Source organism: Eurypyga helias, unplaced genomic scaffold, assembly GCF_000690775.1.
Source record: "Eurypyga helias isolate BGI_N326 unplaced genomic scaffold, ASM69077v1 scaffold11410, whole genome shotgun sequence".
NCBI lineage: Eukaryota > Metazoa > Chordata > Aves > Eurypygiformes > Eurypygidae > Eurypyga > Eurypyga helias.
In genome coordinates, this window is record NW_010225072.1 from 26,479 (window position 1) to 41,433 (window position 14,955).

At 38.2% G+C, this 14,955-nt stretch overlaps 1 protein-coding gene across 1 annotated transcript in view; it reads left to right on the plus strand.

Annotated features, from left to right (window-relative positions):
- The window catches only part of LOC104506884 (ribosomal protein S6 kinase alpha-5-like), a gene marked incomplete at its 3' end in the record, with an annotated part of 39,039 nt that extends 24,295 nt beyond the window's left edge, over window positions 1-14,744 (plus strand). Inside the window, exon 6 of the mRNA XM_010148007.1 lies at window positions 14,661-14,744. Coding sequence (XP_010146309.1) covers window positions 14,661-14,744 — 84 coding nt within the window. The remainder of the gene's footprint in view (window positions 1-14,660) is intronic.
- Between the last annotated feature and the right edge of the window lie 211 nt (window positions 14,745-14,955).

The window sequence follows — 14,955 nt, forward strand, 5'->3', positions numbered from 1 at the left end:
TTTTAGGCTAGTCTTTCTGAACAGAATGGCGGGGCAAAAAAAAAATCAGGGTAAAAAAGACACTCTTTAGCCCTGTGCCTTCATGCATTTCTGTTGAGTTCCTGCATAACTGTAGATGTAGAATATATGTGCACATGACATTAATATAAATTATTGTTTGGTGCACAGGGAATTGGTAGTACTGACAGACTCTGAAACATCTAGAACACTGTTTTGTTCAGTGCACAAATGCAATCACTTCAGTGTTGCTGGTTTGTTTTTTTTTTTTTTTTCAAGTCTTGCATCTCACTTACCTGCAGAAAACCCCACAAACCCCTTAAGTTTGTGGTGGGTTTTTTTGCCATCTTATTTCTTGTGTAGCATCATTATCTTCTGGATTTGTGGTGTAGGCATATTTTTATCTTTTTATCTCATTAATAGCTCTACTTGTATGCTGGAATTGATTTTGTTTAATGTCAGTTTAACCTCATCATCAGGTCTGGTCTTCATTTTAATGCTTATTGTTAAAATGCTACTTACTTTAATCCTGAATTTAATCTTTAAAGTAGATAAATTATTTAAATTGTAATCTTCCACCCCCCATTTCTTTTAGTTTTGTAACTACATTTAGAATCATACTTTCAGTGTATATTGGGTTCTTTGTCTTGGAAAAATAATCTGAACACATTCATTGAGTTGCTGTAGTAGCAATCTATTCTATTGGACCGTGCATGACAATTAACATTTTTCTTGTTAATTAAATTCCATAGAATACACTTTCTTTCACAGTATAGAGAAATGCTCAATTCTTCTGCATTGATACCTGCCTTAGCTTAAGTTTGTTTGAAGTTCTTGTGTTTGCTTATTGAAGTTTAAAAAAAAATACATTAGTAAGTCCTGAATTTTGTCAGTCTTCAATCAGAGCATACAAAAATGCCTTAATAAAAAATATAAGAGCAGATATTTTGTATGAGGGATGATTGAATTGTAATTTAAGTCAGTTGGATGTATTTCTTTGTACTTCTGTCTGAATGAATACCTCAGAGTATTGTTTTCCTATCTGAAAATCTCTTGATCAGAGTTGGAAATTCAGTTAACTGACAGATGTGCTTTTAGTGTTGAATTGTTTGTTTTATTTTATTAGCTGGTTTACTGAACATTTTGTTAAGGAAAGAAATTTATTATGTCATTTTAAAAGATTTTAAAGGAAATGTCATTGAAGGGAAAATGTTAAAAAAGTGGTTAATCTACTATGTATTTTGGTAGATGAAGGAGGAGGAAGAAATTGGTACACATTATCAGTGCAGTTTAAAGGTAGTCCAGGACAGAGGGAAGCAGAAGGAACAGTGGGGAAGTGACTACAACTTGACACTTGTTCAGTGCTCTATGAACTGTCATCTCACTTGAGTGACCCAGTACATTAGCTGTGAATTTAACTTCAAAAGACCCTTTGTAATTATCCAATTAAAGTGGAAATGTCTGGTCACTGAAATTTGGTAGTGCATCCTTTGAATTTTGATCATTCTCTTGCAACGGTGAGTTAGAATAATCTGTGCTGTGGATGATTGTTACTATATCTGCCTGTGGTTTAGCTAAACAGTTGCTCAGTGATGTAGACATAGCACAGTGATAAGGAGTAGATTTACACTTCTGCAAAGAGGAAAAAGTAAGAAAGAGTAAACCGAGTAGTGAAGTTTGTCCAGACAGATCTATAACCCATGTTAACATCTGTGGACTATCAGTCATTTATCTTATTTCAGAAAAGGAAATAAAACAACGGCAAAATTGCTTTAATTGGTGTAATTTTGTTGGTGTTTTAAGTGTTCTGAAACTGAATATTGAGAACATGCCAAGCACTCCAAAGACACCTAACTGAAGGGCAGGACTCACTTAATTGCAAACAAGGACATCAGTGATCAGATGATTGTGTGTGCCTTAGCTCAAGAGACGCCCCTTTTTCAGTGCTTATCGCAAAGATGATTGTGCTTTCCCAGCGTGGAGCAGTAATGCAGAAGATGGGAGCACAAAATACATGCTGTCCAGATCTTGATGCCAGTATCTCAGTGTCATTAGGAAATTTTGCAAGACATACTGATTTCTTACAGTGACTGCTCTAGGATACTGTTTTCTTATTGTAATATGCCACTCAAAAATCACGTTTTAGGGAGAAATAGTGATCTGTGTGTTAATTAGCCTGGTATCTTCTACTGGATCATAGAATAACATTGCCAGTCAGCTCAGTAAAATTCTGTTTTTCAAGGGGGAAGAAGAGTAACTTTTTGAGGGCAAAAAGTCCTAATTAATTTTTTTCTCATGGATTTTTTTAACCTCTTGACGTGCTACGAATACTGAACTTCAGTGAAACTTGGGCAACCAGATGTGAAAAGCTTGCGTGACCATGTGAAAATGAATGAGCATTATGAAAATTAATTTAGAACCAGATGGATTGCATTTGAGCAAAATTGTCTGCTCCTACTCCTCTACCTTTTACATCTGGTGCTTTCTGACACTTTTTGGCATCTCCTGTGCCTATTTCTTCTTTACATTCTCTTTTTTTTTTTTTTTTAAATAGACTTTTGAAGACTCACAGTGGCAGCTAGTAGAGTTCTTGTGAGAAGCAGTACTCTTCTATACCTTATCCTTCTCCCTTTATTTGAAGAAAAAGGATTTCTTCAGGTTTTGCTTTGTATATCATTCTTTCCTCTTTTGGTAGTTACCTCTCTTCTTAAAAGACAATGCTTTAGAAAACAGGTCCTCCAAAAATTGGAATTTTGAGAGGAACCTGGTACAAAATGTTCATCTGGGATGAGTGATACATGCATTCCTCCCACACAGTAATGTGCTGTTTCTGAATTTTTTGGCCTGTAGAACTGAGACTTTTGTTTTCTTTCCTCTTAGCTATTTGCTTTACAAATCTGTAATCAGGAACTGGTTTAATGAATTCCTTGCAGAATTGCAATTGCGTTGCACTGCGAAAGCAAACATATACAGTGTATAAATCTGTGAAAAGGGTTTCTTGACCCTCCACTCAGCACTGGATGAGAACTTAGTCTTGCATTGAGTTATGTTTCGGGGTCACAGCTGTAGAGGTCACATATTTCTTGGCTGGCCCGCAGTACCAGGTTTAGCTGTTCTTGACCTCTCTTCTAAGTGCCTGTTTTGATGGCAGCTGCTGTCAGGAAAATCTTATTCTTGCTTGCAAATCAGTAGCCTGATTCCCTGTCTGTTTTGGAAGCAGAAAGCATTGGTGCATCCAGCTCTGGCATGAGTTTTAATAACCAACGTGGTATTTTGACTTAACTGGCTTCTTCAAGTAGGAACAGCCACCAGGACAGGATTTTTAACTAATTTCAATTGACCTTTATAAATTTATTTTCTTATTAATTCTTCTTGACATGGCATTTCAAACTAGTGGAGCTTTGTTCTGCCATATTGCAACTGTTCTTGGTAGAATCTAAACCTTTACTTTAGTACTACAGTCTTCATTATGATTTTGTTGAATGCAGCAGAGCAGTCTAACTGGTGTACCACTAAACATTTTTCCTGTCTTTGTTCTGCCTCCTCTGTCTCTTACAGAGGTCATAGTTTTGGTCCTGAATAGAAGTTACAGCTACAGAAACAACAGCCTGCAGCTGAGAGATCTTCTGGGTGAAGCTGTCATCTTTTTGATATGGACACCTTAATTACCCAGTATTATATCTTGGTATTATGACCAAAAAGGCTCCCAAAAGAATTGAAATTTAAAAAAAAAAAAAATGAGCCAGTGTAGCGTGCACATTGTTGGAACAGGATTTTTGGTTTTATTTTAAATCTGCATCACGTCTTCGAATCACGAGAGGGCTTTTCTGTCAGTTTTCGTATGCCTTCCTAAATTGAGACTTATTATTGTTATTCTGGACAATTAAAATGATGGCAAAGAATAATGTGACAGATCTGATTTCTATGGAAACAGTTTTTTTTCTTGGTGCATTTTTGTTTTTGAGGTAAATATCAGTAAAACTACTTTCAGATAGGATGACCCCTAAGGTTCACTGAAGGTACGAGATTTGTTTCTGCATGGGTTTTAGACTTTTTATTCTTGTGATTTTCCTGAAATGCAGAATCCATTCAGGTCAGCTTGTTAGTAGCACCCCTGCTGTGTGGCCTCCACCACATTGCAAGTGAATTTCCATTTATGACAGTATTCTTTTGATTTATCCTATAGTCCTGGTTTTCTCATTAAGCTCAACCAAGGGAACTCTAATGGCTCACTTAATCGGTAGCGGTAGCTTACAGACATTTTGCTGAATGCTGATTTGAGATACTCTGTGTGATACTGCTGAACGCTTCACCTGCTTGAGTTCTTCAGGCTTACCTGTTTCTAGAGGAACCGTGGTTATTGACTAGTTTGTCAGGGAGCAGCAGGGTGGGGAGACTGCTCCCCGCACTAGTGTGAGCCAAAGGGCAGCTAAGGGTGACAGCATGGCAGGCGTGGATCAGTATGCTCACTGACCAGTGGTGCAATCCCACAGTTGCCAAAGAAGATCAGAGAGTCTGCTGGCAGTAAGACAGGCTCAGACAACAGTCCAGTGGTTAGCAGACAAGCTGCTTGTGAGGAGGGAGGCTTGAGATCAAGCAAGGATTTGAAGTTGGTGGATCAGGATCAGTGAGGTACCAGCATACCTACAGTACAGCTGATGCAAGGATCAAGAATGGGAACCTGAACTTTGGCTGCTAGCTGGAGGTGAAGGCCCCTGACAGGGTTCCATACAGGTTACTCAGCTGTGTTGTGGCAGTGTTGGTCTTGAGCACAGATGGCTTAAGCCCTACGATTCCGGAAAGTGGTTGCAGAAACCTGTTGATAAGCTCAGGGCCCTGATGTGGTTATACTGGGAACGTTTCCACTGTTTATTCCTATAGCCAAAACTTAACTTACAGCTTTCAGAACTCACAATTACATCCACTCACAGCTTTACAAAACAGCAACAATAAGGATACTGTCCCTCTTGTATTCTAGAAATTCTGCTATATTTTTGTATTTATGATTGATGGTATTTGCTACACTGTTGATGGAGCCAGGGAGGGTCTAATTAATGCAACCTGGAAGCTACCTTTGATGTTGAAGTTCTTTAACAAAGAAAGATGACTTTGGATGTGAAACATTTATTTAGGGGGATAAGCAGTTAAGGAAGGTAGTTCTACTTTAGCTTATTTCCATGGGTTAGTCAAATGAAAATCAACAGTAAGACTTCTCTAGCACAGTACAAATACAGGAATCTGTCCCTACCTAGAAATGATCTACCACTTTAGGCATTTGAAGAGATTAAGAAGTTGCTTATATGTTGCTGTTGAAAGGACAAGAAAATTATTTCATTTGATAACTCTTTATGTGGGCTCATACCCTTAGTTAAGTCTGAGTCTTACTCATGAATGCAGTAGTAGCATAATATATCCTTACTAGCCTTTATTGTCTGAATTTGCTTATTTCTCAACTAATTATTTTTCTTCAATGACCTTATAAAAATACTGGAACAAATGATGCTTCTGTCAATTTCCAAGTATGCATTGAATAAATTAAAATGGTTAGAAGGGATAGTTTAGTGAGTACTGTTTAAAATGTTCTTCCTTGTTAACTAAGAAATTGGTAAAACCATAAAATAGAAGTCTTTTGCCATACTGTTGTGGCTGAAGCTGTTCCTATTATATTGATACTGACAAATGTGCATACTAAGAGATTGCAGGAACCTCACAAAAATACATTAGCCTTATTCAATAAGAGAATTCTCTACCTGTTTATTGTGTTTCCATTACTGTAACTCTTGCTGCCATTTCTAGTTCTGAATAGGAGTCTGCTTTTCTGCCTTACCCTCTTGAGTGAGACCTGTGGAAGTGTAACATGCTGGTTTCATTTAGGATGGCATGTTCATCACTGGGTGAAGTGTCAGTCCTAGCCAGGTATCAGTTACAAGTATTTATGAAAAGAGCGTTGGGACTTCTGCACGTTCAGTTTAAATCAGTGCCAGGAGCTATTACATACTCTAATACGAAGTTAGATACTCGGCGTCTTTTGGGGCAGGGTTGTTCTCCTAAGCAATCTTTTTACCAAAGCCTTTATGAGAATATACTAGGGATGTTAGTTTCCATCACTGAACCTTCAAAACAGAATGATACAATCTATTGCATGTCTTTTGTTTGGGCAGACTGACTTTTCTTCTGCTATACTCTTTTAACCGATGTAAAAGAGAGCAAATCTCACCACACAAGGTTAAGACCATGTGAGAAGCAGCATATGAGAAGTCACAGAAATTGTTCTGTGAGTTTCCTGTTCAGAATTTGTATGAAGCACTACTTAAGAATTTGTTTTATTATTTCTTAGGTACAGTTAGTGTACTGATAATCATACCACAAAAGGAACCAGTCATTTGAGGAAGTTTACAAGCAGTTCTGGATTTATCCAATGTAACCTTGCAACCTGTGACTGTATCCGGCACAATTCACAGCAGTCTTTCTACAGATACCAGAAGTACCAGGCAAAGCCAAATGCTCTTGAAAACTCTGCTGTATTAAATCCTCTTTCTTAGTTTTGTAAAGACTTGTGAAGGATTCTGCATACCTAAAGATTTTTGTACATCAGGAAAATGTTTCCTGGCACAGTTGAAACATGCTATGCTCTGGTCTAATTGAATCACAGAATTACAGGATATTCTGAGTTGGAGGAGGTCCACAAGGATCATAGAGTCTAACTCCTGACTCCATAGAGAGCCACCTAAAAGTTAAACCATATATCTAAGACCCTTTTCCAAACACTTTCTGGCAGGCTTGGGGCCATGAGCACTTCCCTGAGGAGCTTGTTCCAGTGCTTGACTAACCTCTCAGTGAAGAATTTATTTCCTAATATCCAATCTGAATGAGTATACTCATGCAGCTTTAAGCCATTCCCTTGCTTCCTATCACCAGGCACTAGAGAAGAGATCAGCACCACCTCCTCCGCTCCCATCATGAGAAGGTTGTAGACAGCAGTAATGTTACCTCTCCATCTCCTCTACTCTTAGCTGAACAAACAGTATCCTCATCTGCTCCTCCAAAGTCATGCCCTCTAGTCCTTTCACCACCTTTGTTTCCCTCCTTTGGACAGGTTCTAATATTTTTATATTCTCCTATAGTGTAGCCTAAAACTGCTCATTACTCAAGATGAGGCTGCACCAGGACTGAGCTTACCATCAACGGAAACCCCCAAATCTTTGTCTAGCCTCGTCCCCCAGTCTCTACATTGATCTCATTGCAGGAGAGATCAACTGCCTCTGGTTTCCTTCAACAGAGACTAGTTGATGTGCCCAGGAAACATTAATGACTTCTAGGATGAAGGTTCTCTGTGTGTGTTTCTCCTGCTTGTAGTTTGTGCTAACCACAGGCAGTCATCTCAGCTGAACTTGTTGAGAGCCAAAAGCACAGCATACATGCACATTTTTTTTACTCCAGAACTTAAGTTGGACATGCACCATCTTGTGCAAGAATTAAAATACTGCAGTGTGAAAGAAGTTTTAACATCTGACATTCGTTTCTGTTCCGTGTGATCCCTTCACCAGTTGTGAGTCTTAGTCCTGTGCAAAGACACATTTTTTTGGCATTTTTTTGGCATCATCTTCCAAGAATTACCACATGTCATGCACCTGGTAATAATAAAATGACTTATCCTTAATCAGAGGAGAAGATTTGGGTTGTAAATACTTACAAATACCAACCAAGGTTACAGATTTTTCATGTGCTAGAGTGTGCATTCTAGAATTCGGAGTAAGGTCTTTGTATTGATGGTAACTTTACCAGTTCCAAACTTGCTATGTGATTTCAGGGTACCTCCAACAACAGTGAAGCATTCCTCTAGCTCATAACGTTTTGAAACTTTCATAATGATGAGATCAGGTTGAGTGAATGAAGCAATTTAACTTGCCAATGAACAAGTATGGACAAGCATAGGAATCTTGTAATGTTGTTGAAATCTGCAGTACGTAGCCAACACATGCTTAGTAATTCCATTATTTCTCCATTAAAAAAAAAAAGTGACAAGAGCCTGTAAGTAATTCTTGTCAGAACTGGAGAATGTCAGTGGACTTGTGAAGAGACAGTCCTGAGAGCAGCCCTGAACGCCTTCAGTGAGCTGCTCTCTGGCTACCTGGTTCCCTTCTGTTCCATTTTTCTGTGTCACTAATTGCTACTCAGTTGCAGAGTTGTTGCTGACCAAAGAAATACATGCCATTGGAGGCCACAGCCCTGACTCTCCAACTCTAGAGGTTGTCTTTGTGATCTTTGGCCCAACAGCACTTAAGTGTTTCTAGGTTTTGAGTTTGTTGTCATTTTTTAATATTTAATACACAAAAGGAGCAATTTTTAAGCTATTTGATGTTCCTAGAACATTTTAGATGGATGCAAGGAAATGAAAGTCCAAGCCAATTTAATAGCTGAGAAATGTCCTTTCCTGCATCTCGTGTAGCTTCTATTTCTTGAAGTTCTTACATTAGAAATGATGTATTCTAGGGTTTACCAAGTCTTTTGGCCATACCCTACTGTAGCTTCTGTTAGCAAGAAATTCCTATTAGAGAACACATACACTGTTAAATTAACATTTAGAGAAGAGTAGCTTTGTTGGTTTTGGTTTTTTTTAAATTGCAAAATTCATTTAAAGGGTCAAATTTCATGGTTCGAAGGATTAAGATAGTATGGTTTCAGAATGTGTTAGATCTGATATTCAGAGTAGTAGTCCAGCTCCGTTAAGAACAAAGTACTTGTGCATTAAGTATTTAGTAGAACAGAAGCATTCTGTTCTGTTTCAAAGGTGACCTTTCATGTAGTGAAAATGGGTCCTAATTGTGAATGCTCAAAAGAATGGCTTCATGGAATACTTGGCTAATCCTCTGGCTAAAATATGTTTGCACAAAGGTTGTTGTGAATAAAACAAGCCGTAGGATTGTAGGACCCGGGGGTCTGTTGGAGCAGAGGCACAGTGTTGCTTGAATGCAATAAGTCAAGTTGAAGTACTTCAAAGGCCATATATTTAAATGTTAAGTAATACATCTCCGTATGGCAGACTGACTGTCTTCAGACACGAGTGCTTTCTGTATCTGCATTCACGCTTGGCAGATAAAATCACAAACGCTCAAGCTCTGAAAGCGTTTTCCCAAAGCAGTATTTCTATGGCAAATAGATGCTCTCCTTAGGCTTGGTGCATGTGTGTAGAGCAGTGTACTTGGAATGTGCCTCAGTATTCTGAGCCAGATACTCTAGATAAAGCATCTGCCCATTCTCTGCAGGTGTGGGATTTTGTTTTTGTTTTGCTTTACCTATGTTAGTATTCTGTTAGCCAGCTTTCTCTCAACTCGCCCCTTCCAGCATTCACCCCTCTGTGGTCTTTTTTCGTGTTTGGGTGCTTTGCTTTGATGTGAGTTTGTTTTGTTCCTGAGGCCTCAGAAACAAAATCTTGTGGGTTCATAAGACTTCATTTGATCTTTTTCTTTGGGTGTTTTTTTTGGTTTTGCTCCCATTTTTCCAGTGGTCAGATGGCATGCTCCAGTTTGCTTAGTCTGTCTCTTGTACAAACAGCCAATTTAGTAACAGATGGGTGCCTTTTGTGCCTAATGTTTGTATAGATTGTATTTCTCTGGATGTAACGTCTAGTTACCTACACAAGTCTAAACAGAAATCTTATTTTCTTTACTACTCAGCAGCAACATACTGATAGCATTGACTCAGGAAGCACTCAACATGATCAGCCCTTGCCTGATGGTTAACTTGATTATTTTTTGAGTCCTGAACTAATGATGTTCTCTACTTATTGAAGGAGTTATAATACCATGTAATAGTCCCTTGGGATCTTGTCCTCTGCTCTAAGACTTTTTTTCTTTGCGAATACCAGTTTGTCCCTGACATTCAGACAGTTGTCTACCTGTGTCCTCCTAGCTGAAGATGTCTTCAGACAAGTATTACAACACAGTTTCTTAGGTGCAGATACTTGGGTATATGTGATAAAATAATGCAGGCCTTTGCCCCCCTACATGTTGGGAAACACTCATCCCGAACCTGTTGTCTCTATTTCTTTGCCCATTTCCCATGCCCTTTTGGATGAGTTGGGACATGGAATTGGACCTTTTCAGTGCATCTGAGTTCAGTGAGTGTTTTGTGGCACTGGAAACTAACACCAAACTTCCAAGCACAGTAACTTCTAAATCAGACATGGTGGAGTCCATGGATACTTTGTCCAAATAGTTGGCTGCCAAAAGGCAGTTTGGCCTAGTAAAGATGAGCCTTTTAGGAGCATGTTGCACGTGCTTGATTCCTTGGCTTTCCTTAAGTCTCATCTAATTCCTGTGGTTTACTTAGGAATTACAGTTCTTGTCTCTCATACCCTGTTATGACCTGTTGAACAGTTATGAGACTTAACTGTCTGAGCTCCTGTTGCATATGTTGCTAAAGTGAGTTTGCATTGCTGCAGAGGAGGATGCGTAGTCTCAAGGACACATCCTTGCATGATAGTAGTGACTGTTTCTGTCAGGCTTTTCCTGTAGATGTGGTGAGTTTCATTTAGTCGCTGCAGAGAAATGGAGTTTCTTCCTTTTGCTTTTTTTGCCACTCTAATGTGCTTTTTTTACTTGATGAAGGAGCTCATTAGAGAACTTTGAAGGCCTAAGTCCCTCTGTCTTTGAGGAGAAAAGTTTACGTATATACTCTCTGTAACTTCAGGTAGGTGCAGATGCCTGCCTAGCATTCTTTGGTTATAAAGCAGGGCCAAGCGATGATACCACAAGACCATCAAGAGCATGATGGTGCAAGACCTCCATCCTTCTGTCAGCACTTCTGATTGAATTCTGGAGCTAGTTTTTTTTGATCTTTGGAAGTGGTGTAATTGTGGTCAAGCTGCGAAGGTCAGTGTACATGGTCTTAACAAAGACACTGCTCTGAGGTTTTTGGTTGTGTTTTGGTTTTTTTTCTTTGAAGTGACTGTCTTCCAGGATGAATGCTAATCCACATCATACCTCTCCATCTTGGACAGTCACAGAATTCTAATTCTGTCCTAAAGCTGCTTTGGTGGCTAGGTACTGTCAACATTTCAACATTTCCTGTTTGGAAGATAAATTATACCTTTTCTTTTTTGATGAAAGAAAAGGAAAATGCAAGGAATGAAAGGAAAATTCTAAAATAGATAATCTGTAGAAAAGGCTGCAGTGGTCATACAGACGTAGTATTGAAAGTGCCCTGGCAAGTTAAAACAGTTGCATTTCACTAGGATGCTCAGATCAGTCAGAACGATTGCAAGGAGCTCAGGAGGAGAGCAATGTACTGCCTTTATTTATATTGCCATAAGTGGAGTGGTGAAAACTAGAGGTCTGACCCTTGGATAGTACTGAATTGTTTATTAGAAACAGACTGGTAATACCTGTAGGCATATCTACGGTGTCAGTGTGTAGCTCATCTCAAAGAATAAGTGTTTAGGGAATATAACTTGTTTTTCTAATTTAACCGAGGGATGGCTTAAAGTGAGCTGTCTGGCTGTCCAGGTGACCATATCTATATTCACTGATCAAAAACTCTTAAGAAAATTCTCTTTGTATCAGTGGCTGCATGGAAAGTTGATACACTCTTAAGCACATAACTGGTTTGAAGTAGCCACTTTGTATACCGTCACTAAAAACTGAATGCTGTTGAATCAGCATTCAGGAATGATGCTGAACTGCATAGAGAAAAACCAGAAACCAAACCCAACTGTTGTGTGCTAGAAAACTGAAGACTATTTTCACCTTACCTGTAAACGTGGAAGCACTGCAGATTGGGAAGAAACATAATGTCATTCTTCCAAAGACAAGGTCAATATTGTCATATTGAACTATTAGGGGTGGGTTATCCATACTTCTGTTTCCTTCTGTTGGTGTCTGATTGCTTGCTGTTGTGCAGCTCAGAAGAGGGACCCACAGTGTTTAGGGCATGCATGCTAAGTGAGGGAAGAAAATGAGCATTTTATGTTTTATAAAAAAGTTTAAGCTCAAGTATTTGTGAGATGCGCGTGTTCAGTGAAAATTCACCTGTAGGTAGTCCATGTTCAGTTGTCTGATAAGTTCCTTTCTTGTCTTACATCTCATAACATGAAAGTATTAATAATGTGGATTCTTGAATTTGGGTTCATGCTATAAAGTTGAATGAAGTGTAAATTGGGGGCAGGGGGAGGGCAAACTACAAAATGAGGTTTGGTTCTGGTTTTGGAAATCTGTGGAGGCTGTGTACTTGATTTGTGATTTCACAACTGAATGGTGAAATAGACCTTGGTGACTTTTTGTCCCAGAATCACAGAGTGGTGGAGGTTGACAGGGACCTCTGGAGTTCCTCTGGTCCAATTGGCTGCTCAAACATTGTCTCCTAGAGCCGGTTGCCCACGACCATGTCTAGAAGGCTGTTGAGTGTTTCCAGGGAGAGAGACTCCACCACCTCCCTGTGCAGCCTGTGGCAGTGCTCAGGTATCCTCATAATAGTAAAGACTGTTGGTGACTCCCTGCAGGAGGCATATTTAATTTACACAAGTGCTCCTACTGAAACTTGATACTATAAAAACTGTGTTCTGTAAGTAACAGCTAGATATAGTTGGTGGGGCTTGTAATTTAATAAAACACAACATAAACAGTGGTGTCTAACAAAGAAGTACCCACATTCTGTGACTTCAACTGTCTGAAGTCAGGACTTCTGACAATATCTCATGAAGGCAAATACGTGTAAGTTTTTTATATAGTTGAGGACAAAAAATACCTCAGAGATGAATTTAAGAACGAAAACTGCTCTTCAAATATTGTTTCAGAAATTCCATCTTTCATATTAAATGATTGTAAAAGGTAAAAAGTAAATAGAATTGAAAATCAGAACCGCCAATTATGTATAGTAAGGATTATAATTGTTCCTTGAAAAAGCTACTACTACTAATTCTTCATGATCTGAAATTCTTTTAGTGGGCCTTCTCACCAGATAAAGGTACCTGAGTCATAAGGATTCTGCTGTACCACTGTAAACATTCATAAACAACTACCCAGTTTCTTGTCAGCGTAGTATCTTGTCGCCTAGCTTGATCATACAACATAGAGACAAAAAAGACATAATCTTGTAGGTGATTTGCTGAACTTGCAGCTACCTAAATGATGATATTTTTATTAATTTCTTTTGATATATGAGCGTTATGAATTGTTGTCATGAATCTCGGCTTGGCTGCATTATCTTCTACTCTTCAGAGAGGTAGCAAGCGAAGAACAGTTTTGTTTTGTATTTTTCACTCCCTTTCCTCTTCCTCCTTCCCCTTCTTCTCCCATCCTTCCCTCCCAGCTGAAGGAAAAATGATCAGAGGGATATATGAATAGCTTCAGATTGGCTGATGGCAGGATGGAGGGCTAGGAATTTTTAAATTTTTTTTGTTCTTGTTATATCTTTTCATCACACTATTTTTGTTTTAGATAACAGGTATTGGAAAGGATAATCAAAGAGAAACAGTAGTTATGTCAAAAGAAAGTGGAATCATGAGAAGTTTATTATTTTATGGTTTTGTCTCAGAAGTTAATATTTCAAGTTAATATTAGAACAAAATGAGGCCTGTAACTATTTTGAACTCAGAATTTTACCCCCAAATCCAGTCACAGTATATGTATTTTAATAAATACAGTTTAATAATATGCTGTTGGACTGTTTAATTTTTATGCCTCAGGGTAGCACTGAGCAGTGTTTCTACTTTTAGAAGCTTCCTTTCATTAGTGTAGTACATTCTCTTGCACCTGTTTTAAATTCCAAATCTGAATCTACAAATGTAAAACCTGACTTTTGAAATATCTGCTTTTTTGAACACTCTTCTTTAAAGGACCTGTCAGGATCTCTCCCCAAAATGCTAGAAGCTTGAAGGATAAGTGAGGAACAATGTTGCATGGCCCAAACACATGTGCTTTCGTCATTAGCAAGGTACAGCATGACCTCATGTTGACCTCAAAGGTAAATCGCTAACAGGGAACAATTATACATGCCTGTGAAAGCAGCTTAGTTTTGAACATAATCAAGACAATAACTTCAGTGTGTAGAATAAAATTAAATTTACAACTCTGTCTGCCTTTCTCTTTCTCTCTCTTGTCTCTCTCCAAGTCTCTTCTTGAGAGAATGTTTTGTTTTATATGTGTCTTGTGAAAGGAAATTACTTTTCTAGAGGTCATAATAAATTACTAAATACGGGAAACTCAAAGGATCTTGTATCCAGTTTAGTCAAATAGTACATCTAACAGTGAAATGGTCTTTTTTAATGGAAAAGTTTCATTTGCTGTCTAGAGTATTGATATTGCAGCCTTCAGAATGTGTGTCTATATTACCTTGGGGAATCTTGTGTAGTTCTGAAATGTATAGATCATTTAGACTTATGGAAAAGTTTTTTTATAAGTATCAATATGTTGATTTTTGTGTGCTTATCTTTGACTGCCACACAAACCTATGACGTTTTATTTTTTTGTAGAAGACTAAATATTCTGTAGCGTTATGTGATACATCTCTGCATATGATGGTATATAATCTAGCTAGCAGTTCTGAGCTATTTGGAGAAGAATTGCTGCCAGCATCTTGGAACTGTTAGCCATATCTGTCCCATATGATTTGTATAATATAATTGTTTGACATGAGTTGTATTTTCTTTTCTTTTTTTTTGCTAGAATGAGAGAGCGTATTCCTTCTGTGGAACAATAGAATACATGGCTCCAGATATCGTAAGAGGAGGAGATACAGGACATGATAAGGTATGCTTGTTTATCTAAGTTGATTGCTGAACCCTGGCAACCCTGTTGTTCAGCTTTTTTTGTGAAATGTGATAGTGTCTTATTTAAACATGTCTTTTATTTTCATGTGGTCCTAAAATAGATTATTGCCTATATCTAAAAATATCAGCATGATGTATTTTCATATATTTTTTTTAATCTTAAGGAAAAAGCATATTTATAAAGGGGTTGA